At 52.7% G+C, this 25,631-nt stretch overlaps 2 protein-coding genes across 2 annotated transcripts in view; one reads left to right on the top strand and one right to left on the bottom strand.

Moving 5' to 3' along the window:
- Positions 1–585: 585 nt before the first annotated feature.
- On the bottom strand, positions 586–19,749 carry CMTR2 (cap methyltransferase 2). Its single transcript, XM_063945855.1, has 2 exons — positions 19,481–19,749; positions 586–3,195 (listed from the first exon to the last, which is right to left on the bottom strand). The coding sequence occupies exon 2, from the start codon at positions 3,162–3,164 to the stop codon at positions 939–941; it is 2,226 nt and encodes a 741-aa protein (XP_063801925.1). The 5' UTR covers positions 3,165–3,195; positions 19,481–19,749; the 3' UTR covers positions 586–938.
- CALB2 (calbindin 2) overlaps positions 12,981–25,631 on the top strand; it is a 145,460-nt gene continuing 132,809 nt past the window's right edge. Inside the window, exon 1 of the mRNA XM_063945856.1 lies at positions 12,981–13,136. Coding sequence (XP_063801926.1) covers positions 13,043–13,136 — 94 coding nt within the window. The 5' untranslated portion in view covers positions 12,981–13,042. The remainder of the gene's footprint in view (positions 13,137–25,631) is intronic.

Raw genomic sequence — 25,631 nt, 5'->3', positions numbered from 1 at the left:
TGGGCTCCGTCCCTCCGGGAAATAACTGTGTACAAGTGAATGTGGCCACTGGCTGCATTATACCCATCAGGCAATTGGTGGAATATTTAAGCACATGGGGGGGGTCTATGTACCAGCCTTGGAAGGAGGTAAAGTGGAGAGATAAAGTACCAGCCAATCAGCCCCTGTCATTTTTCAAACCCAGCCTGTAACATGGCAGTTAGGAGCTGATTGGCTGGTCCTTAATCTCCGTTCTCTTTATTAACCGCTACTGGCCTGCGAGCGTGACCATTTTCTGGCCGGACTAACAGAGACCGCCCACCACAACCGCTGAGTGGTCATCCTTGTCTGCCCACACAGGTCAGTGTTCCTGTGGCTTCAGAGCGAATGCTAAACCACGGACTATACCACGGCACCACAGGACGGGGCTCAGACTATTACTGTGCGACTCTTACATAAAATCCGTGGCAGACCACCAGCTGCAAGCCCACGTCCTCAGGTTACCAGCAGGTTTGGTCCCACAGGCAAAGTTATCGGCAAACTCACAGAACGTCACATTGGGGGGAGGGGACATGTACACAGACATTAAATATGGAATCAATCAACTGAGAGAACAAAAATATTCATGTTTTACTTCAAAAAGATGAAATGGACATTGGTCACAAACCACAATATTCTCCAACTAAAAAATAGTGAAGGCCATTCACATGTAAGGAACAAAAGGAGAGAGGGCAGTAATTACCGATCGGCCGCGGCATAACAAAAGCATTCTGGACAAATACCGTATTCCAGAAATAAAAGCTAAAAGGCTTGGGCCTAGGAGTGTGGTCGTACACCAGTCACATAAGCACTTACTCACCAAAAGTGCAACGCATGCCATACATATATACAATGAGCGCAGACCGCCAGCCACGCGATTATCATACATGACTGTGCGCACCACCCAGTAAGCCGCAGCGCTACGTATGTCCAGCTTCCTGCGTGATTGGGGCAGTTTTTGATAGGGACTTCTGATTCTCATGGAGTCCAATTAAGTGTAGGCTGTGTTGGATGACGGCAGAGTTTAGGTCCCATAAGAACTCCAGAAATGGGCCATTCAGGAGTTCCTCCATTGGTATGAACTCCAATACCTGATTCGGGGAACTGGAAGTCAGTAGCTCATCTACAAGTCGCTTTACTTCCTGCAGGTGTTGAATGACCGAGCTGGGGAGAGGGTGGTATCCGCAGCACAGTAGCACAGCGTCAGCTCCAGCAGCCAGGTGGCCGACGGGACAAGAGAAGCAGATGGTCTGAAAGCAGTGGTATAATACATAAACTACGCCGGCTGTAAAGCGGGTGAAAGCGGACAGGACGGGAAGCAGTAAGGAGTCGCCGATCTGCAGCCGCTGGATAGAGCAGAGCAGTAAGGATATGAGATGCTGCTGGTAGGCCGGGTCACCATCATGGAGAAGAGAAATGGGACTGTTAGGAGGGAAAGACTCGAGGAAGTTTGATGCCAGCTGTCTTCTACTGAGAACGTCAAACACTGAATTAGCCCCACTGACCAGGATGCCATGTCCATTCTCCACCATTTCCAGGAACTCCGAGGCCACATCCTCCGCAGACTGTAGACAACAGGAAGAACAAAACAATGCACCAGAGACATTTTTTTTCCCTTCAATACACCCCTCAATGGTCTCATTGAATGCATTCAGCAGTTCACTATCGCAAAACGATGAGCTCTGGATTCTCCGCAGTCGTTGGCCCTGAAGCAAGTACCACCCTTCACTTTTCAGATAACAACTTGAGCGTCTCAGCAAGCAGCCCCGGCCTACGTTACCGGTGACATGGTCATTAATCCAAGAGTTGAAATAGCCGTGGGCGACTTTCTCTTCCCACGTCAGAGTTTCCAGTTGCTTGCGCTCATTGAAAGTGTCGCTGCGGCGGTTACTCGTCCCCACCCAGCGAGAGTTAAACCGACAGCCCACGAGCGGCTTCTTCACCAGCCAGGACTTCCTGGGATTATATTTCACTTGGAACTTGTCCATGTAATAGCAGACAGCTGATTCCCGCAATAAGTTCAGGCGAGATTTATCTTCCGCCCCCATGTGGGCAAAAAGTTCAATATTTTCAAGAATGGTTTGTGTCTGGTGCTCGTAGAAGAAGGTGCAACATTGTTGGTGGGATTCCAAAAATGATGGTGGGAGGAATCTCCGAGGAAACAGAGATTTGCACCCAATCTCCATACCAAAATTTGCCGTCATTATAGTCAGATGATCCTTGATGGAATTTTTGCCGATATAATGCAGGCAAACCACGTACACTTCGGAGTTCCCAGACTTGCTAGTCCCGGGTTTGATGACGTGGACCTCCTGGAAGCAGCAGTTCAGGAGATACATAAGGTTGACAGAAGAATGCTGAAACAGGGTGAACATCTTCAAGACAAAGGAACCTCCCGGACTAAGTGTCTCCAGACAGGTGACCACTTCACAATAGTGCAGGGGGTAAACCAGAGCCTCCTGCTCCCCCGGGTTTCCCTGGCAATCAAAGCTGCCATCTGCTGTAACAAGGTGCACAGAAGACATGTTGCTGATAAACATCTGTAACCCACTCAGGTAATCACGCCTCATAATATCCCCAGTATTGTCTGGGCCAAAGTACCACCAAGGTAACGTGTTGGCGATTAGACGGTCATCCACGATCATCATCAAACCATCATTGGCCTCGTGGTAAGGATTGAGAGTGTTCGCCACCCAGCTCCAATCACAGAGCACGTTCTGGGTTTTGAGATAGTGGTTCAGGCTGGCTATAAAGGCCCCTGGCGCCTCACATAGGTGGACAGTATTTAGTTCAGAGTCCCATAGTGCGTGGTCGGGTAGGAGGGGGTAAGTGCACACTATCTCATGAAACTTGCACCATGCTTGGGTACAAAGTTCGGCATTTGCTTGTCTGCGGACCTCGGGGACGACCCTCCCAGCTTTGTTAGTGAATGACGTGTGCCGATGCCAATCATCCAATTTCTTATCACTCAGCCGGTTCTTCACTTCATTCAGAGACTCCTTCAGGGAGAGGAGAAGACTAAACTCCTCGTGCTCACAGCTCAACAACTCTGAGGCACCAGGGAGACACCAGTCCGGCTGCTTGCTGTATTCATACTGCTTAATGAACAGGCGCTCAATTTCCGGGAGGGGATCATAGCTGGACATGCTGGTCTCCTGTCAGCCTCTCTTCTGTTAGCTAAAAAACATGATGATATGATAACATTAACACCTGAGAGAACAGACACCTGTCCCTGCACCATGCTGTGCCCACCACCACCTCCTCCTCTCCTCTGTGCTGTACCCACCTCCTCCTCCTCTCCTCTGCACCGTGCTGTACCCACCTCCTCCTCCTCTGCACCGTGCTGTACCCATCTCCTCCTCCTCATCACTGCACCATGCTGTATCCCCTCCTCCTCATCACTGAACCGAGCCTTATCGCCCTCCTCCTCATCAACACACTGTGCTGTACCCCCTCCTCCTCATCACTGCACCATGCTGTACCCCCCTCCTCCTCATCACTGCCCCGTGCTGTACCCCTTCCTCCTCATCACTGAACCATGCTGTACACCCCTCCTCCTCCTCAATGCACCTTGCTGTACCCCCTCCTCATCATGCACCTTGCTGTACCCCCCCTCCTCCTCATCACTGTACCTTGCTGTACCCCCCTCCACCTCATCACTGCACCATGCTGTTCCTCCCCCTCCTCCTCATCACTGCACCATGCTGTACCCCCTCCTCCTCCTCACTGCCCCGTGCGGTACCCCTCTTCCTCATCACTGCACCGTGCTGTACCACCTCCTCCTCATCATCACTGCCCCGTGCTGTACCCCCTCCTCATCACTACACCATGCTGTACCCCCTCATCATCACTACACCATGCTGTACCCCCTCATCATCACTACACCATGCTGTACCCCCTCCTCCTCATCACTGCACCGTGCTGTACCCCCTCCTCCTCATCACTGCACCATACTGTACCCCCTCCTTCTCATCACTGCACCATGCTGTACCCCCTCCTTCTCATCACTGCACCATGCTGTACCCCCTCCCCACTGCACCATGCTGTACCCCCTCCCCCTCATCACTGCCCCGTGCTGTACCCCCTCCTCATCACTGCACCGTGTTGTACACCCTCCTCCTCATCACTGCACCGTGCTGTACCCCTTCCTCCTCATCACTGCACCGTGCTGTACCCCTTCCTCCTCATCACTGCACCGTGCTGTACCCCTTCCTCCTCATCACTGCACCGTGCTGTACCCCTTCCTCCTCATCACTGCACCGTGCTGTACCCCTTCCTCCTCATCACTGCACCGTGCTGTACCCCTTCCTCCTCATCACTGCACAGTGCTGTACCCCTTCCTCCTCATCACTGAACCGTGCTGTACACCCCTCCTCCTCATCACTGCACCGTGCTGTAGCCCTCCTCCTCATCACTGCACCTTGCTGTACCCCATCCTCCTCCTCATCAATGCACCTTGCTGTACCCCCTCCTCATCACTGCACCATGCTGTACACCCTCCTCCTCCTCACTGCCCCGTGCTGTACCCCTCCTCCTCATCACTGCACCATGCTGTACCCCCTCCTCATCACTGCACCATGCTGTACCCCCTCCTCCTCACTGCCCCGTGCTGTAACCCCTCCTCCTCATCACTGCACCGTGCTGTACCCCCTCCTCATCATCACTACACCATGCTGTACCCTCTCCTCCTCATCACTGCACCGTGCTGTACCCCCTCCTCATCACTGCACCGTGCTGTACCCCCTCATCACTGCACCATGCTGTACCCCCTCCTCATCATCACTGCACCGTGCTGTACCCCCTCCTCATCATCACTACACCGTGCTGTACCCCCTCCTCATCATCACTACACCGTGCTGTACCCCCTCCTCATCATCACTACACCGTGCTGTACCCCCTCCTCCTCATCACTGCACCGTGCTGTACCCTCTCCTCATCACTGCACCATGCTGTACCCCCTCCTCATCATCACTGCACCGTGCTGTACCCCCTCATAATCACTACACCATGCTGTACCCCCTCCTCCTCATCACTGCACCATGCTGTACCCCCTCCTCCTCATCACTGCCCCGTGCTGTTCCCCCTCCTCATCATCACTGCACCGGTGCTGTACCCTCTCCTCCTCATCACTGCACCATGCTGTACCCCCTCCTCCTCATCACCACTGCACCATGCTGTACCCCCTCCTCATCACTGCACCGTGTTGTACACCCTCTTCATCACTGCACCGTGTTGTACACCCTCCTCATCACTGCACCGTGTTGTACACCCTCCTCATCACTGCACCGTGTTGTACACCCTCCTCATCACTGCACCGTGTTGTACACCCTCCTTCTCATCACTGCACCGTGCTGTACCCCTTCCTCCTCATCACTGAACCATGCTGTACACCCCTCCTCCTCATCACTGCACCGTGCTGTAGCCCCTCCTCCTCATCAATGCACCTTGCTGTACGCCCTCCTCATCATGCACATTGCTGTACCCCCCTCCTCCTCATCACTGTACCTTGCTGTACCCCCCTCCACCTCATCACTGCACCATGCTGTACCCCCTCATCACTGCACCGTGCTGTACCCCCTCCTCCTCCTCACTGCCCCGTGCTGTACCCCTCCTCCTCATCACTGCACCGTGCTGTACCCCCTCCTCATCACTGCACCGTGCTGTACCCCCTCCTCATCACTGCACCGTGCTGTACCCCCTCCTCATCACTGCACCGTGCTGTACCCCCTCATCCTCACCACTGCCCCGTGCTGTACCCCCTCCTCCTCACCACTGCCCCGTGCTGTACCCCCTCCTCCTCATCACTGCACCGTGCTGTACCCCCTCCTCCTCATCACTGCACCGTGCTGTACCCCCTCCTCATCACTGCACCGTGCTGTACCCCCTCCTCCTCCTCATCAATGCACCTTGCTGTACGCCCTCCTCATCATGCACATTGCTGTACCCCCCTCCTCCTCATCACTGTACCTTGCTGTACCCCCTCATCACTGCACCGTGCTGTACCCCCTCCTCCTCCTCACTGCCCCGTGCTGTACCCCTCCTCCTCATCACTGCACCGTGCTGTACCCCCTCCTCATCACTGCACCGTGCTGTACCCCCTCCTCCTCATCACTGCACCGTGCTGTACCCCCTCCTCCTCACCACTGCCCCGTGCTGTACCCCCTCCTCCTCACCACTGCACCGTGCTGTACCCCCTCCTCCTCATCACTGCACCGTGCTGTACCCCCTCCTCCTCACCACTGCACCGTGCTGTACCCCCTCCTCCTCACCACTGCCCCGTGCTGTACCCCCTCCTCCTCACCACTGCCCCGTGCTGTACCCCCTCCTCCTCACCACTGCCCCGTGCTGTACCCCCTCCTCCTCATCACTGCACCGTGCTGTACCCCCTCCTCCTCATCACTGCATCGTGCTGTACCCCCTCCTTCTCATCACTGCCCCGTGCTGTACCCCCTCCTCCTCATCACTGTACCGTGCTGTACCCCCTCCTCCTCATCACTGCACCGTGCTGTACCCCCTCCTCCTCATCACTGCACCGTGCTGTACCCCCTCCTCATCACTGCACCGTGCTGTACCCCCTCCTCCTCATCACTGCACCGTGCTGCACTCCCCTCCTCCTCATCACTGCACCGTGCTGCACTCCCCTCCTCCTCATCACTGCCCTGTACCTCCTCCTCCTCATCACTGCACCGTGCTGTAACCCCTCCTCCTCATCACTGCACCGTGCTGTACCCCCCCTCCTCCTCATCACTGCACCGTGCTGTACCCCCCCCTCCTCATCATCACTGCACCGTGCTGTACCCCCTCCTCCTCACCACTGCACCATGCTGAGTGTACCCCCTCCTCCTCATCACTGCACCATGCTGTACCCCCTCCTCCTCATCACTGCCTCATGCTGTACCCCCCCTCTTCATCACTGCACCGTGCTGTACCCCCTCCTCATCACTGCACCGTGCTGTACCCCCTCCTCTTCACTGAACCATGCTGTACCCCATCCTTCTCATCAATGTACCTTGCTGTACCCCCCTCCTCCTCATCACTGTACCTTGCTGTACCCCCCCTCCACCATGCTGTTCCCCCCCCTCATCACTGCACCGTGCTGTACTCCCTCCTCATCACTGCACCATGCTGTACCCCCCTCCTCCTCCTCAATGCACCATGCTGTACCCCCTCCTCATCCTCACTGCACCATGCTGTACCCCCCTCCTCATCCTCACTGCACCATGCTGTTCCCCCCCCTCATCACTGCACCGTGCTGTACCCCCTCCTCATCACTGCACCATGCTGTACCCCCTCCTCACTGTACCGTGCTGTACCCCTCCTTCTCATCACTGCACCATGCTGTACCCCCTCCTCCTCATCATCACTGCCCCGTGCTGTACCCCCCTCCTCCTCATCACTACACCATGGTGTAACCCCTCCTCCTCATCACTACACCGTGCTGTACCCCCTCATCACTGCACCATGCTGTACCCCCTCATCACTGCACCATGCTGTACCCCCTCATCACTGCACCATGCTGTACCCCCTCCTCCTCATCACTGCCCCGTGCTGTACCCCCTCCTCCTCATCACTGCCCCGTGCTGTACCCCCTCCTCCTCATCACTGCACCATGCTGTAACCCCTCCTCCTCATCACTGCACCGTGCTGTACCCCCCTCCTCCTCATCACTGCACCGTGCTGTCCCCATTGTCACCTACACTTCTCACGGCAAGAATTTTCCTAAAGTAGAAAAATGTCACGTGGGTTTTTAAAGCACCTTGCTGTACCCCCTCCTCATCATCACTGCACCATGCTGTACCCCCATCCTCACCTGTACACTGTGCCTCCCCGCCCCCGGGACACGACCCCCTTACCCATGGCCACGCCAGTCAGAACTTTCTTTGCAATCTGGAAGTAACAGCGTGGGGGTCACGTGATACCTGTCCCTCCAGCCACGTGACGGCGTGTCTCCGCCCAAAGGTCTCCATGGCAACAGTAGGAACAGGAAGGCGGGATCCCCAGAACGCCTGTGGCCGGTGCTGAGCCTGACCGAGTGTGAGGGGGGATACAGGGGACGGATCTCAGTGTATATATACGGGGGATGGCTCTCATTGTGTCAGCCAGGCCGTGACACCCACCGACTCACAATTCATGATACTACCACAGCAGTGAAAACGCCTCTGGTATGGTCCTCCATGTTAAGGTCGACAGACCTTAGGTCGACCACTATTGGTCGACATTGACATGGACAAATAGTTGACACATGAAATGGTCGACATGGATTTTTGCACCGTTTTTGGCGTCATTTATCCCCGTAACATGACCAGGAACCCCAATTAGTGTACCGCGTCCCCTTAGATGGCTCGCTGCGCTCGGCACAGGTTACTATCCCCAATTGCAGTCCACGTGGATGGTGAAGTATGAAAAAGGAAAACATAAAAAAAAAAAAAAAAAAAGCCATGTTGACATTTTCATGTGTCGACCATTTGTGTGTGTCAACCATCTCAATGTCGTCCAATAGTGGTCGACCTAGTGACTGTCGACCTGCCAAACGGATACCAGTAAAAACCCATGTGACATTTTCCATCTTTAGGAGAATTCTTGCCATGAGAAGGTGACAATGGGGAAATCTGCTGATCCTGAAAAATGCCAAACTGACATAGGATAACAGTACAGAGGTGTATACCAGGTCATATTAAACAGATTTGGGGAACTTAAAGTGAGTCAAATGGCTGTTACGTTATACTCTGTGTGAGGAGGGGATTTGAAGGGGATGGCTCTCATTGTGAGGGGGGATGCAAGAGACATCTTTCAGTGAGAGGTGGTATACAGGAAACGGGGATACATGAGAGAGGTCATAGTATGAGGGAGGGATGCAGGTGACAGATCTATCAGTGTGAGGGGGGATACAGGTGACAGATCTATCAGTGTGAGGGGGGATGCAGGTGTGACAGATCTATCAGTGTGAGGGGGGGATGCAGGTGACAGATCTATCAGTGTGAGGGGGGATACAGGTGACAGATCTATCAGTGTGAGGGGGGGATGCAGGTGTGACAGATCTATCAGTGTGAGGGGGGATGCAGGTGTGACAGATCTATCAGTGTGAGGGGGGGATGCAGGTGACAGATCTATCAGTGTAAGGGGGGATGCAGGTGACAGATCTATCAGTGTAAGGGGGGATACAGGTGACAGATCTATCAGTGTGAGGGGGGATGCAGGTGTGACAGATCTATCAGTGTGAGGGGGGGGATGCAGGTGACAGATCTATCAGTGTAAGGGGGGATGCAGGTGACAGATCTATCAGTGTGAGGGGGGGGGGATGCAGGTGACAGATCTATCAGTGTGAGGGGGGGGGATGCAGGTGACAGATCTATCAGTGTGAGGGGGGGGGATGCAGGTGACAGATCTATCAGTGTGAGGGGGGGGGGGGGTGCAGGTGACAGATCTATCAGTGTGAGGGGGGATGCAGGTGTGACAGATCTATCAGTGTGAGGGGGGATGCAGGTGTGACAGATCTATCAGTGTGAGGGGGGGATGCAGGTGACAGATCTATCAGTGTAAGGGGGGATGCAGGTGACAGATCTATCAGTGTAAGGGGGGATACAGGTGACAGATCTATCAGTGTGAGGGGGGATGCAGGTGACAGATCTATCAGTGTGAGGGGGGATACAGGTGACAGATCTATCAGTGTGAGGGGGGATACAGGTGACAGATCTATCAGTGTGAGGGGGGGATGCAGGTGACAGATCTATCAGTGTAAGGGGGGATGCAGGTGACAGATCTATCAGTGTGAGGGGGGGGATGCAGGTGACAGATCTATCAGTGTGAGGGGGGGGATGCAGGTGACAGATCTATCAGTGTGAGGGGGGGGATGCAGGTGACAGATCTATCAGTGTAAGGGGGGATGCAGGTGACAGATCTATCAGTGTGAGGGGGGGGATGCAGGTGACAGATCTATCAGTGTGAGGGGGGGGGGGATGCAGGTGACAGATCTATCAGTGTGAGGGGGGGGGATGCAGGTGACAGATCTATCAGTGTGAGGGGGGGGGGTGCAGGTGACAGATCTATCAGTGTGAGGGGGGATGCAGGTGTGACAGATCTATCAGTGTGAGGGGGGGATGCAGGTGACAGATCTATCAGTGTGAGGGGGGGATACAGGTGACAGATCTATCAGTGTCAGGGGGGATGCAGGTGACGGATCTATCAGTGTGAGGGGGGGGGGATGCAGGTGACAGATCTATAAGTGTGAGGGGGGGGATGCAGGTGACAGATCTATCAGTGTGAGGGGGGGATGCAGGTGACAGATCTATCAGTGTGAGGGGGGGATGCAGGTGACAGATTTATCAGTGTGAGGGGGGGATGCAGGTGACAGATCTATCAGTGTGAGGGGGGATACAGGTGACAGATCTATCAGTGTGAGGGGGGATACAGGTGACAGATCTATCAGTGTGAGGGGGGATACAGGTGACAGATCTATCAGTGTGAGGGGGGATACAGGTGACAGATCTATCAGTGTGAGGGGGGATACAGGTGACAGATCTATCAGTGTGAGGGGGGATACAGGTGACAGATCTATCAGTGTGAGGGGGGATACAGGTGCAGATCTATCAGTGTGAGGGGGCATACAGGAGACAGAACTCAGTGTGAGAGAAGATTCAGGAGAGCATCAAGATCTCCTGTGGGGGGGATAAAGTAGAGCACCCAGAGTGCACTATGAACAGAGCACCCTGACTGCAGGGGAGAGGTCCCAGCACCATAGACAGAGCCCCCCGGCTACATGGCAGAGGTCCCAGTACCAGGGATAGAGCACACAGAGAAAAGGTATTAGCACCATGGACAGAGTACACTGGCAGCAGGGAAGAGTTCCCACCACAGGGACAGCAGTCAGTAAAAGGGGGTATGGGTCGTTGGGTCGACTCAACTTAGGTCGACAGTCATTAGGTCGACATGAGCATTAGTTCGACATGTACTAGGTCAACATGAGGTTTTTTTTTACTTATTTTGGTGTCGTTTTCTTCGTAAAGTGACGGGGAACCCCAATTAGTGCACCGTGTCCCCTCACATGGCTTGCTTCGCTCACCATGCTTCGGACAAGGTGCCTCGCTGCGCTCGGCACAGGTTACCATTCCAATCGTAGTCAACGTGGATCGCTAAGTATGAAAAAATCCAAAAAACGATAAGAATTAAAAAAAAAAAAAAAAACCTCATGTTGAACTTTTGACCTGTCAACCTTCAGTGGTCGACCTAACGACAGTATCCCGTAAAAGGTTAATCAGTCACCGATGACACTTTGTGGAAGAGAGACAGTACAGTAGCTGTGAGGAGGGTACATGGTGTCAGTGTGTAAAGGGTTAATCCCAGATGACACTATGTGGGGGAGATACGTACAGTACAGTAGCTGTGAGGAGGGTACATGGTGTCAGTGTGTAAAGGGTTAATCCCAGATGACACTATGTGGGGGAGATACGAACAGTACAGTAGCTGTGAGGAGGGTACATGGTGTCAGTGTGTAAAGGGTTAATCCCAGATGACACTATGTGGGGGAGATACGTACAGTAGCTGTGAGGAGGGTACATGGTGTCAGTGTGTAAAGGGTTAATCCCAGATGACACTATGTGGGGGATACGTACAGTACAGTAGCTGTGAGGAGGGTACATGGTGTCAGTGTGTAAAGGGTTAATCCCAGATGACACTATGTGGGGGAGATACGTACAGTAGCTGTGAGGAGGGTACATGGTGTCAGTGTGTAAAGGGTTAATCCCAGATGACACTATGTGGGGGAGATACGTACAGTACAGTAGCTGTGAGGAGGGTACATGGTGTCAGTGTGTAAAGGGTTAATCCCAGATGACACTATGTGGGGGATACGTACAGTACAGTAGCTGTGAGGAAGGTACATGGTGTCAGTGTGTAAAGGGTTAATCCCGATGACACTATGTGGGGGAGATACGTACAGTAGCTGTGAGGAGGGTACATGGTGTCAGTGTGTAAAGGGTTAATCCCAGATGACACTATGTGGGGGATACGTACAGTAGCTGTGAGGAGGATACATGGTGTCAGTGTGTAAAGGGTTAATCCCAGATGACACTATGTGGGGGATACGTACAGTAGCTGTGAGGAGGGTACATGGTGTCAGTGTGTAAAGGGTTAATCCCAGATGACACTATGTGGGGGATACGTACAGTAGCTGTGAGGAGGGTACATGGTGTCAGTGTGTAAAGGGTTAATCCCAGATGACACTATGTGGGGGAGAGATACGTACAGTACAGTAGCTGTGAGGAGGATACATGGTGTCAGTGTGTAAAGGGTTAATCCCAGATGACACTATGTGGGGGATACGTACAGTAGCTGTGAGGAGGGTACATGGTGTCAGTGTGTAAAGGGTTAATCCCAGATGACACTATGTGGGGGATACGTACAGTAGCTGTGAGGAGGGTACATGGTGTCAGTGTGTAAAGGGTTAATCCCAGATGACACTATGTGGGGGATACGTACAGTAGCTGTGAGGAGGGTACATGGTGTCAGTGTGTAAAGGGTTAATCCCAGATGACACTATGTGGGGGATAGATACGTACAGTATAGTAGCTGTGAGGAGGGTACATGGTGTCAGTGTGTAAAGGGTTAATCCCAGATGAAGATACGTACAGTAGCTGTGAGGAGGGTACATGGTGTCAGTGTGTAAAGGGTTAATCCCAGATGACACTATGTGGGGGGATACGTACAGTACAGTAGCTGTGAGGAGGGTACATGGTGTCAGTGTGTAAAGGGTTAATCCCAGATGACACTATGTGGGGGAGATACGTACAGTACAGTAGCTGTGAGGAGGGTACATGCTGGGTGTTATAGTACCACGTCTCTGCCTGGCTCTGCCATGTATACACTACTCCTGTATCAGGGCACTGGGATGTGGCTGTGTGCTGCCCTCTGTGGGTGAGCAGTGGGTGGTGCAGCGAGATGTGTATATAAGGACAGCGCTCAGCAGGCTCTGGGATCAGTAGTCAGAGGCAGAGAGAAGATCCATCACTTGCTGCTGTCCCCGGGAATTATGGCTCACAAGCAGCAGCAACCGCTGTACCTGCACCTGGCCGAGCTCACAGCCTCCCAGTTCCTGGATATATGGAAGCACTATGACTCTGATGGTAAGTGCTGCTGCGCCCACCCCACAGGTCACCTACCTGCACCTGGCCGAGCTCACTGCCTCCCAGTTCCTGGATATATGGAAGCACTCTGACTCTGATGGTAAGTGCTGCTGCGCCCACCCCTCAGGTCACCTACCTACACCTGGCCGAGCTCACAGCCTCCCAGTTCCTGGATATATGGAAGCACTATGACTCTGATGGTAAGTGCTGCTGTGCCCACCCCACAGGTCACATACCTGCACCTGGCCGAGCTCACTGCCTCCCAGTTCCTGGATATATGGAAGCACTATGACTCTGATGGTAAGTGCTGCTGCGCCCACCCCACAGGTCACCTACCTGCGCCTGGCCGAGCTCACAGCCTCCCAGTTCCTGGATATATGGAAGCACTATGACTCTGATGGTAAGTGCTGCTGCGCCCACCCCACAGGTCACCTACCTGCACCTGGCCGAGCTCACAGCCTCCCAGTTCCTGGATATATGGAAGCACTCTGATGGTAAGTGCTGCTGTGCCCACCCCACAGGTGACCTACCTACACCAGGTAAAATCTGTCATTCAGCAGATGCAGAGCATCACAGGATGGATTTTCCCAAACTTTTCCCCCTTCCACTATCAGGTCCTCTGTGCTGACAGGTAACTGACTCATACAATCCATGTCCACTCCATGAGGATACTCAAACTAGACCGTGCCACCCTGAGCACATATCACCTGCTTCTCTCTATAACATACACCGAGTCCACCTGACACTAGACCGTGCCACCACGACCACACACATCACCTGCTCCTCTATAACATACACAGAGTCCACCTGACACTAGACCGTGCCACCACGACCACACACATCACCTGCCTCTCTATAACATGCTCTGAGTCTACCTGACACTAGACCGTGCCACCATGACCACACACATCTCTTCCTTCTCTATAACATACACTGAGTGCACCTGACACTAGACCGTGCCACCCTGACCACACACATCACCTGCCTCTCTATAACATGCTCTGAGTCTACCTGACACTAGACCGTGCCACCATGACCACACACATCTCTTCCTTCTCTATAACATACACAGAGTCCACCTGACACTAGACCATGCCACCCTGACCACACACATCTCTTCCTTCTCTATAACATACACTGAGTGCACCTGACACTAGACCGTGCCACCCTGACCACACACATCACCTGCCTCTCTATAACATGCTCTGAGTCTACCTGACACTAGACCGTGCCACCATGACCACATGCATCACCTGCCTCTCTATAACATGCTCAGAGTCTACATGACACTAGACCGTGCCACCCTGACCACACACATCACCTCCCTCTCTATAACATGCTCCGAGTCTACATGACACTAGACCGTGCCACCATGACCACATGCATCACCTCCCTCTCTATAACATGCTCCGAGTCTACATGACTCTAGACTGTGCCACCGTGACCACACGCATTACTGGATTCTCTCTAACATACAGAGTCTACCTGACACTAGACTGTGCTACCCTGACCACACGCATCACCTGCCTCTCTATAACATGCTCGGAGTCTACCTGACACTAGACCGTGCCACCATGACCACATGCATCACCTACCTCTCTATAACATACACCAAGTCCACCTGTCACTAGACCGTGCCACCATGACCACACACATCACCTGCTTCTCTCTCTCTATAACATACACGCTATAACATAACATAGGGGCATTCTGCTGATTAAAATGATATTTAGCATGCCAATATTCTGTGTGTGACTACGGCTGTATCTGCATATGAAATGCTATGTTACAGTGTATTCCTGTAAGTCACTGTAACGTAGCATTTTGTAGTCACAGTCGCACACAGAATATAGGCATGCCGCATATCATTTTAATCAGCAGAAGCTGCTTGTGTGCCCTAGTCACATAGCAATGGAAGACCCATTTTCTGCAACAACAAAAAAAGGCGTCCAACGTTAGCAGATCTAGACGGGAACTGCATAGCGTATTGAGGCAAGGGGTGGTCTTCTGTATGCCGGCGGTCGGGCTCCCGGCGCTCAGTATACCGGCGCCGGGAGCCCGACAGCCGGCATACCGACACTTATTTTCCCTCGTGGGGGTCCACGACCCCCATGGAGGGAGAATAAAATAGTGTGGCGCGCGTAGCGCGCCACCGTGCCCGTAGCATGGCGAGCGCAGCGAGCCCACAAGGGGCTCATTTGCGCTCGCCACGCTGTCGGTAAGCCGGCGGTCGGGCTCCCGGCCAGCCGTAGTGAACCCGAGGCAAGATGTATGAGGACACATCTGTATCCAAGCAGATGAAGAGGTCATAGTGTTAGCGGCCGTGTGTGTGTGTGTGTGTGTGTGTGTGTGTGTGTGTGTGTAGGTTCGTTGTGCAATAGTGTTTGGGAAATGTGTAAGGGCATTAAGCGCATCGTATAATTGCATTAATGTGCGACATGTGTAAGGGGAACTGTGTGTGTCATTATGTGTATAAGGGCATTAATAAAGGTTGGCATAATGTGTAAGGCGCATTATGTTTATTAAGACATTAATAATGTGTGTCATATGTGTAAGGGGCATTACTGTGTGGTATTAGGTGTATAAATGCATTACTAATAAGAAAGGGCACTACTGTGTGGTCCAATGTGAATGAGGAGCAATAGGGTGTGGTGTGATGTGAATAAGGAGCAATTCAGTGTGATGTAATGTGAATAAGGGGCACTACTGTGAGGAGTAACGTATATAAGGTAAAGTGGTTCTACTGTGTGACGTAACGTGAATAAGGGACACTATCGCATGATATGTGAATAAAGTTGCACTACTGAGAGGTGTAAATTGAATTGGGGGTTCTATTGTGTGGCAATGCCCCTTCCCAAAAGAACACGTCACTTTTTGGGTTGCGTGCAGAATGTGCGCACTGTTTCTATTTCAAATATAGGGTGTAGGAACAGCAAAATGAGGACTGCTAGAACTGAGGGGGGATAGTGCTGGAAAAAGGGTGCATGGTCAGAGGTGTAACTAGCGGCGGTGCTAGGGGGGCACCAGCCAAAATCTTGCTAAGGGCATCATACTGCTTAGGGCCGTCTCTGTACACAGAGTTCACCTGTCACTAGCCCATGCCACCCTGACCACACACACATCACCTGCTTCTCTCTATAAAATACACAGAGCCCACCTGTCACTAGCCCATGCCACCATGACCACACACATCACCTGGCTCTCTCTAATATTCACTGAGTCCACCTAACACTAGACCGTGCCACCCTGACCACACACATTTGCTTCTCTCTATAAAATACACCGAGCCCACCTGACACTAGCCCATGCCACCATGACCACACACACATCACCTGCTTCTTTATAACATACACCAAGTCCACCTGTCACTAGCCCATGCCACCATGACCACACACATCACCTGCTTCTTTATAACATACACTAAGTCCTCCTGACACTAGACGGTGCTACCATAACCACACACATCACCTGCTTCTCTCTCTATAACATACAGAGTCCACCTGACAGTAGACCGTGCTACACTGACCACACACATCATCTACTTCTCTATAACATACAGAGTCCACCTGACACTAAACCGTGCCACCCTGACCACACACATCATCTACTTCTCTATAACATACAGAGTCCACCTGACACTAAACCATGCCACCCTGACCACACACATCACCTGGCTCTCTCTAATATTCACTGAGTCCACCTAACACTAGACCGTGCCACCCTAACCACACACATCATTTGCTTCTCTCTATAAAATACACCGAGCCCACCTGACACTAGACCATGCCACCCTGACCACACACATCGCCTGCTCCTATATAATATGCAGAGTCCACCTGACACTAGACCATGCCACCCTGACCACACACATCGCCTGCTCCTATATAATATACACTGAGTCCACCTGACACTAGACCATGCCACCCTGACCACACACATCGCCTGCTCCTATATAATATACACTGAGTCCACCTGACACTAGACCATACCACCATGACCTCACTTATCACCTGCTCCTATATAATATACACTGAGTCCACCTGACACTAGACCATACCACCCTGACCACACACATCACCTGCTCCTATATAATATACACTGAGTCCACCTGACATTAGACCATACCACCATGACCTCACTTATCACCTGCTCCACTCTAATATACACGAGTCCACCTGACACTAGACTGTGCCACCATAACCGTAGCTGGCACTCTGCGGGTGTCTTTGATAAATGCCGCCGATATAATTGCATATTGCATTGTGATTTTGGGTGTAAATATCGTGTCTAGATTGCAGCGCGGATGTGATTGTTGATAAATGGGCCCTGAATTGAGATCCATGTCACACGTATCCCTGGTCTGAGGACAGTCGCATAAGTCGGGGTAGGGGGAGATTGGTGATATATATATATATATATATATATATATATATATATCTGCTCAGTTCAGCCTCGTGTCTTATATTAATCATGAGAGTGCGGGCGGGGACACGAGAACTGGATTTGTTACCACAGGACAAGACGCGCCAGAGCACTGGGTCCTCCAGCCTGTGCCAGGTTCTGCTGCTCGGCAAACGCTGGCCGGGGCTGTGTCATACAGGATCCACGGATGGTGGGGGAGGGACAGAGTGCTGGTACTGTATGTGTAAGGTGGAGTGCTGGGAGATGAGGGAGCACAGGCGCCATGATGGCGCTGCAGCGATATAGGGGGGGGGGAGGGGTGGCCCACGCGGCCGCGGCCCAAACGGCGGGACGGGGGCAGGTATGCCCGTTCTCCCTTTCACACCTGGGGGAACAGGGCAGCCAGTGTGCTATCAGGGGGGAAGAGAGGGACAGGAAAGGGTTAAAAGGCAGAGGCAAGGGGGAGGCATAGATGCAGGGGAGGGGGGGATACAGATGCAGGGGAGGGGGGGATACAGATACAGGGGAGAGAAGAGATGCAGGGGAGAGAGGGGATACAGATGCAGGGGAGAGAAGAGATGCAGGGGAGAGAGGGGATACAGATGCAGGGGAGAGAAGTGATACAGATGCAGGGGAGGGGGGGATACAGATGCAGGGGAGGGGGGATACAGATGCAGTGGAGGGGGGGGATACAGATGCAGTGGAGGGGGGGGATACAGATGCAGGGGAGGGGGGGATACAGATGCAGGGGAGGGGGGATACAGATGCAGGGGAGAGGGGGATACAGATGCAGGGGAGGGGGGGGATACAGATGCAGGGGAGGGGGGGTGCAGGGGAGGGGGGGATACAGATGCAGGGGAGAGGGGGATACAGATGCAGGGGACGGGGGGGATACAGATGCAGGGGACGGGGGGATACAGATGCAGGGGACGGGGGGGATACAGATGCAGGGGACGGGGGGGATACAGGGGAGAGAAGAGATGCAGGGCAGGGGGGGGGATACAGATGCAGGGGAGTGGGGGGATGCAGATGAGAGAGGGGAGATACAGTTGCAGGGGAGAGAGGGGGGATACAGATGCAGGGGAGGTGGGGGATACAGATGCAGGGGAGAGGTGGGGGATACAGATGCAGGGGAGAGAGGGGGGATACAGATGCAGGGGAGAGAGGGGGGATACAGATGCAGGGAGGGGGAGATGCAGATACAGGGCAGAGAGGGGATACAGATGCAGGGCAGGGGAGATGCAGGGAGGGGGAGATGCAGATGCAGGGCAGGGGGGGATACAGATGCAGGGCAGGGGGGGGGGGATACAGATGCAGGGCAGGGGATACAGATGCAGGGAGAGAGGGGATACAGATGCAGGGGGGGGGGATACAGATACAGGGGGGGGGATACAGATGCAGGGCGGGGGGGGATACAGATGCAGGGGAGAGGGGGATACAGATGCAGGACAGGGGGGGGATACAGATGCAGGGGAGAGGGGGATACAGATGCAGGACAAGGGGGGATACAGATGCAGGGGAGAGAGGTGGATACAGATGCAGGTGAGAGAGGGGGATACAGATGCAGGTGAGAGAGGGGGATACAGATGCAGGTGAGGGGGGGGATACAGATGCAGGTGAGGGGGCTGATACAGATGCAGGGGAGGGGGGGATACAGATGCAGGGCAGGGATACAGATGCAGGGCAGGGGGGGATACAGATGCAGGAGGGGGGATACAGATGCAGGGGAGGGGGGGATACAGATGCAGGGCAGGGGGGGATACAGATGCAGGAGGGGGGATACAGATGCAGGGCAGGGGGGGGATACAGATGCAGGGAGGGGGGGATACAGATGCAGGGAGGGGGGGATACAGATGCAGGGGGGGGGGGGATACAGATGCAGGGGGGGGGGGGGGATACAGATGCAGCCCAGAGAACAGCAGCAGCAATAGCCAGCATCTCACCTTTCCACTCCAGCGGGTCCGGGTCACAGGGCAGAACATCAATCAGCAGCCCCAACGTCAGAGCAGCAGCAGCCAGTTCCCTCATTACCAAGAGCTGAGAACGCTGCCCAAATCGGGGGGAGGAGCTCCAGCAAAGTGGCCAGGTGCAGAATAACCCCAGCCAGCCTCAATGCAAGTTCCAGGGCACGATCCAGCAGAGAACAGTCCCCAATCGCTTCAGAGAGGAGGGGGAGGCGTGCATCCGGGAGACAGGGAAGAAAAGAGTGAGGAAGCAGCAGCAGCAGCAGCATCTACATCGTGGAGCTTAGGCAGAGGGAGCTCCCCCTAGTGGCCGGAGGGTGAAAGAGCGGTCTCTGGCAGCCAGACGCAGGAGTGTAAAAAGGAGGCTGCAAACAGACAGACAGAGGGGAGAGCAGCATTGGGAGAGGAACCAATCACCGGCGGCATGCAATGGCAGTGCCGTAACTAGACATTTTAGCGCTGTGTGCAAGAAACGGCATCGGCGCTCCCCACCCCTATCTAAATTGGGCAGTGCGCGCCGCAGGCGCGCATTTTTTTATAGGGGCGTGGCTTCATGGGGAAGGCGTGTGGCCACAAAATAATACCAGTTCATATTATGGTGCACAGTAGTCTCTATTATTCAAATTACGCCGCACAGTAGCGCCACTACACCAGGTAGAGCACCTTTTTACACATCACGGCAGACAGCGTCCCCTTTTTACACATTACGGCAGACAGCGTCCCCTTTTTACACATCACAGCAGAAAGCGTCCCTCTTTTTACACATTACGGCAGACAGAGCCTCCTTTTTACACATTACGTCAGACAGCGTCCTTTTTACACATTACGGCAGACAGCGTCCCCGTTTTACACATTACGGCAGACAGAGCCCCCTTTTTACACATTACGGCAAACAGCGTCACCTTTTTACACATTATGGCAGACAGCGTCACCTTTTTACACATTACGGCAGAGTCCCCCTTTTTACACATTGCGGCAGACAGCGTCACCCTTTTTACACATTATGGCAGACAGTGTCTCCCTTTTTACACATTGTGACAGACAGCGTCCCCCTTTTTACACATCACGGCAGACAGAGTCCCCTTTTTACACATTACGGCTCCATGGATGCTATGTTGGACCTTCTGTAAGAGGTACCTAAGATGGCAGTGTGGACAGTTATTGTTTATATGGGTGTAGTATGGCTGACCCCGCCGATCAGCTTACCGACGCCGGGATCCCGGCAGCATACCGACGCCGGGATCCTGGCGGGGAGGGGCGAGTGCAGCAAGCCCCTTGCAGGCTCGGTGGCGACCTGCGGTCGCCACGGGTTCTATTCCCACTCTATGGGTGTCGTGGACACCCACGAGTGGAAATAGTCCCTGTTGGTCGGCATGCCGACCATCGGGATAGTGACCCTTCGGGACGGTGGAGGAGGTCATGTGACTGTCGGTCAGCAGACCGCCAGTCACATGAATACCACCCTGTCACAACTGAGGGCCTGAGCTGACGGGAGGCAGCCTCAGTTGTAGGGACTGTCACAACTGAGGGCCTGAGCTGACGGGAGGCAGCCTCAGTTGTAGGGGCTGAGGTGTAATGGAACCTGGTAGGTTGTATCAGACCCCTAGACATGTAGAAGAATTGCCCGAAGGCGTGACCACGACAACCAGGAATAAAAGTCAATGATGTTTATTTATGACAACTCCGCAACACAGCAGCAGTAAAAGAAAACGTAAAAGTCAGCAAAGAATAAATACAGTTCCTGGGTACTACAGGATGGCAGGAGCCACAGGGCACTGGTAGTGTGAGATAGTTCTTATGATCTTCTAGATGGAAAGTCCTTACCAGGCCCGACTGTAGCAATGGAGATAACCCAGGATTGTGCCAGCTGGTGTTCCAGGAAAAGCTGGGTTGCTGAAGATAAAACAGCTGCTGTGGATACTGGCTGGAACCAGACTGTTGTTAGCACGGAGTGGATACTGGCTGGAACCAGTTAAATAATAAATGAACTTGGGAGCGATGAAATATGAACTGAAATGTAGAACTTGAGAGCGGAGAAATAATAATACCGGTGGAGAGTGGTAAAGTGTAGAAAGGACACCGGCCCTTTAAGGGAAGCTGTACTCTGCTGGAAGCTGAGCTGGAAGCAGGTAATGTTGTAGCTGGAAACAGATGAATCCACAATGGATTGGAGAGTCAGGCTACACCGCAGGTGGAATGCTGGTGCGGGTCTCTATGGTGGAAGTCTTGAGACAGGAGCTGGAACCTGGAAGACAATCACAGGAGAGAGACAAACAGGAACTAGGTTTGACAACCAAAGCACTGACGCCTTCCTTGCTCAGGCACAGTGTATTTATACCTGCAGCAAGGAAGGGATTGGCTAGGCAATTATGCAGATTAACAATACTGACAACAGATTGGAGGAAATGATCAGCTGACAGAATCCAAGATGGCTGCGCCCATGCAGACACTTGGAGGGAAGTTTGGTTTGTAATCCATGTGGTAATGAAAACAGTAATGGCGGCGCCGGCCACTGGAGACAGGAGACGCCAGGCTGACAAGTGCACATCCAACCACGCGGACACAGCGGAGGCCGCGGCTGACGTAATCGCCACTCTGACACTCTGCATGCAGAAGCTCAGGGACGGCGGCGGAGGCCGCGGGAGACGCCATGCCAGATGTAATAAGGCGTTACTGTGACAGCGTCTCAGAGAGACAGGAGAGGATGCAGGAATGTAAACATTAGGATAACAGATGGGATCCGGTCCTGGAGCGCTGAGCCAGCCTTAGGAGGCATCTGATGGGTAAGAAATGGCGTCCAGATACCCGGATCGTGACAGCACCCCCCCCTTTAGGAGTGGCCCCAGGACACTTCTTTGGCTTTTGAGGAAACTTGGAATGGAATCTCCGGACCAAGGCAGGAGCATGGACATAAGAAGCATTGGTCCATGAACGTTCCTCAGGGCCGTAACCCTTCCAGTCAATAAGATACTGTAGTTGACCGTAACGGTGACGTGAGTCCAGGATCTTGGCCACTTCATACTCAACGCCTCGTTGAGTTTGGACTTTCGGAGTTGGAGGAAGTGAGGAATGAAACCGATTCAAGATCAGCGGTTTCAACAGGGAAACATGGAATGTCCTGGGTATTTTTAAGAAGGGAGGCAACTGAAGTCTGTAAGCAACAGGATTGATGACTTGTTCAATCTTGAAAGGACCGATATAGCGAGGTGCAAACTTCATACTGGGAACTCTTAACCTCAGATTCTTCGTGGATAACCATACCCGATCACCCACCTTGAGAGCAGGAACTGCTCGACGCTTCTTATCCGCAAACTTCTTGTACCTGAACGATGCCTTGAGCAGAGCTGATCGTACGCTCTTCCAGATATTGGCAAACTGATGCAAGGTGATATCCACTGCGGGAACAGAAGTTGCTGGAAGCGGTTGGAACTCAGGGACTTTAGGGTGGAATCCAAAGTTAGTGAAGAATGGTGTTGAAGCAGATGAAGAATGATACTGGTTGTTATGACAGAACTCGGCCCAGGGAAGTAATTGAACCCAGTCATCTTGAGAGGAGGACACATAGATGCGGAGGAAGGCCTCCAAGTCCTGATTCACCCTCTCGGTTTGACCATTGGTCTGAGGATGGTAAGCCGTGGAAAACTTTAGCTTGACTTGAAGGACTTGACATAAACTTCGCCAGAATTTGGCTGTGAATTGAACTCCTCGATCTGAGATAATTTCTTCAGGAAGACCGTGGAGTCGGAAGATCTCTTGTATGAATACTTGAGCCAACTTGGAAGCTGACGGAAGACCGGTGAGAGGAATGAAGTGTGCCATCTTGGTGAACCGGTCAACTACCACCCAGATGGTATTGAACTTGTTGCACATGGGTAAATCTGTAATAAAATCCATCGACAAATGGGTCCAAGGTCGACGGGGAACAGATAGTGGAACCAGTTGCCCCGCAGGCGACTGGCGGGATACCTTATGTTGAGCACACTTTGGGCAAGATGCAATAAACTCCAAGACGTCCTTTTTCAGAGTTGGCCACCAATAGGACCTAGAGATAAACTCCAGGGTTTTTTGGATACCTGTATGTCCGGCAAAACGGGAAGCATGGGCCCAATGCATGAGCTTCTTCCTTAGCATCGGTTTCACAAAACTTTTCCCTGATGGGGGCGTAGAGTCCATCCCTACCGTAGAGAATGCCAACGGATTTATAATAGGATGCTTGTCTGAAGACTCTGACTCATTTTCTTGCTCCCATGAGCGGGAAAGGGCATCGGCCTTGCGATTCTGAGAGCCCGGACAGAACTGGAGTTTAAAGTCGAACCTGGAAAAGAAAAGTGCCCATCTGGCCTGACGAGGGTTGAGACATTGTGCGCCTTTCAGATATAAAAGGTTCTTGTGGTCTGTAAGTATGGTGATTGAATGAGAAGCTCCCTCCAACAGATACCTCCACTCTTCTAGAGCGAGCTTGATGGCTAGCAACTCCTGGTCGCCAATGGCATAGTTGCGCTCAGCTGGGGAGAACTTCCGGGAGAAGAAACTGCAAGGGTGTAAATGGCCATCTTTAGCCCTCTGAGATAACACCGCTCCTACTCCAACGGAGGAGGCATCCACCTCTAAGATGAAAGGAGAGTCGATGTCAGGCTGTTTCAGAACAGGCGCAGAGATGAACCTTTGTTTTAAAAGATGAAATGCTTGCATGGCTTCTTCAGACCACTTGGACGGGTTAGCACCCTTCTTAGTGAAAGCAGTAATAGGCGCCACAATGGTGGAAAAGTCTCGTATAAACTTTCGGTAATAGTTGGCGAACCCCAAGAACCTCTGGACCCCTTTGAGGGTTAAGGGTATCGGCCAATTTTGGATTGCTTGTAGTTTCTCAGGATCCATCTCTAGTCCGGAACCGGACACAATGTACCCTAGAAACGGAATGGACTTGACTTCAAAGACGCATTTCTCTAATTTGCAATAGAGATGATTGACACGGAGACGGGACAGAACCTCTTTAACCCAAAAACGATGTTCCTCTAAATCGTTGGCAAAAATGAGGATATCGTCTAGATAGACCACGACATGACGGTATAGAATGTCTCTGAAGATCTCATTGACAAAATGCTGGAAGACAGCTGGAGCATTGCTCAATCCGAAGGGCATGACGAGGTACTCATAATGTCCGTCACGGGTGTTAAAGGCGGTCTTCCACTCGTCACCCTCACGGATCCGGATGAGATTGTATGCACCTCTCAAGTCCAGCTTTGTAAAGATGGTAGCTCCGCTAACTCTGTCAAAGAGCTCAGTAATCAGGGGTAAAGGATAACGGTTCTTGATGGTAATGTCGTTCAAACCTCTGTAGTCGATGCACGGCCGCAGACCACCATCTTTCTTCTTTACAAAAAAGAAGCCTGCGCCGGCTGGAGAAGAAGAAGGTCGAATGAACCCCTTTGCTAGGTTCTCTTTAATGTATTCCTCCATAGAATGCGTCTCAGGCAGAGACAACGGATAAGTTCGGCCTCGAGGTGGAACCTTCCCTGGAACGAGATCAATCGGGCAGTCCCATTCTCTATGAGGAGGAAGGATATCAGCAGAAGCTTTACTGAACACATCCGTGAAATCTTGATATGGAGGAGGTGGAACATCAGACGACCTGGGGGAGGAAGAACAGACAGGCAATACTTTAAACAAACATGTCTCAGCACAGGAGGAACCCCATGCCAGGATTTGCGTAGTCGTCCAATCAATTGTAGGATTGTGAAGACGGAGCCATGGAAGGCCCAGGACCACAGGATGTGTGGCTCTTGGAATCACTAAAAAAGAAATAAGTTCGGAATGAAGAACTCCCACTCTCAGACGAACTGGTAGAGTCCTTAAAGAAATAACTGCATCAAAAATTTTGCTGCCATCCACGGCAGTTAAAGAAATGGACGAAGGAAGTCTCTCGGTGGGTAGGGACCACCGTTTAACATAGGCTTCGGTAATAAAGTTCCCAGCTGCTCCGGAATCAAGGAGGGCAATGACGTTCCGATAACGTTGAGCAACTTGAAGCGAGACTGGGAGATTACAATCTTGAGGAGATGGAGAGGAGATCATTACTCCTAGCCGGCCCTCTCCTTGGCGAGCTAGGGTCTGGAGTCCTGGACGTTTG

The sequence above is a fragment of the Pseudophryne corroboree genome, chromosome 11, assembly GCF_028390025.1.
Source record: "Pseudophryne corroboree isolate aPseCor3 chromosome 11, aPseCor3.hap2, whole genome shotgun sequence".
Taxonomy (NCBI): Eukaryota; Metazoa; Chordata; class Amphibia; order Anura; family Myobatrachidae; genus Pseudophryne; species Pseudophryne corroboree.
This window is presented reverse-complemented; position numbering and strand designations above follow the sequence as displayed.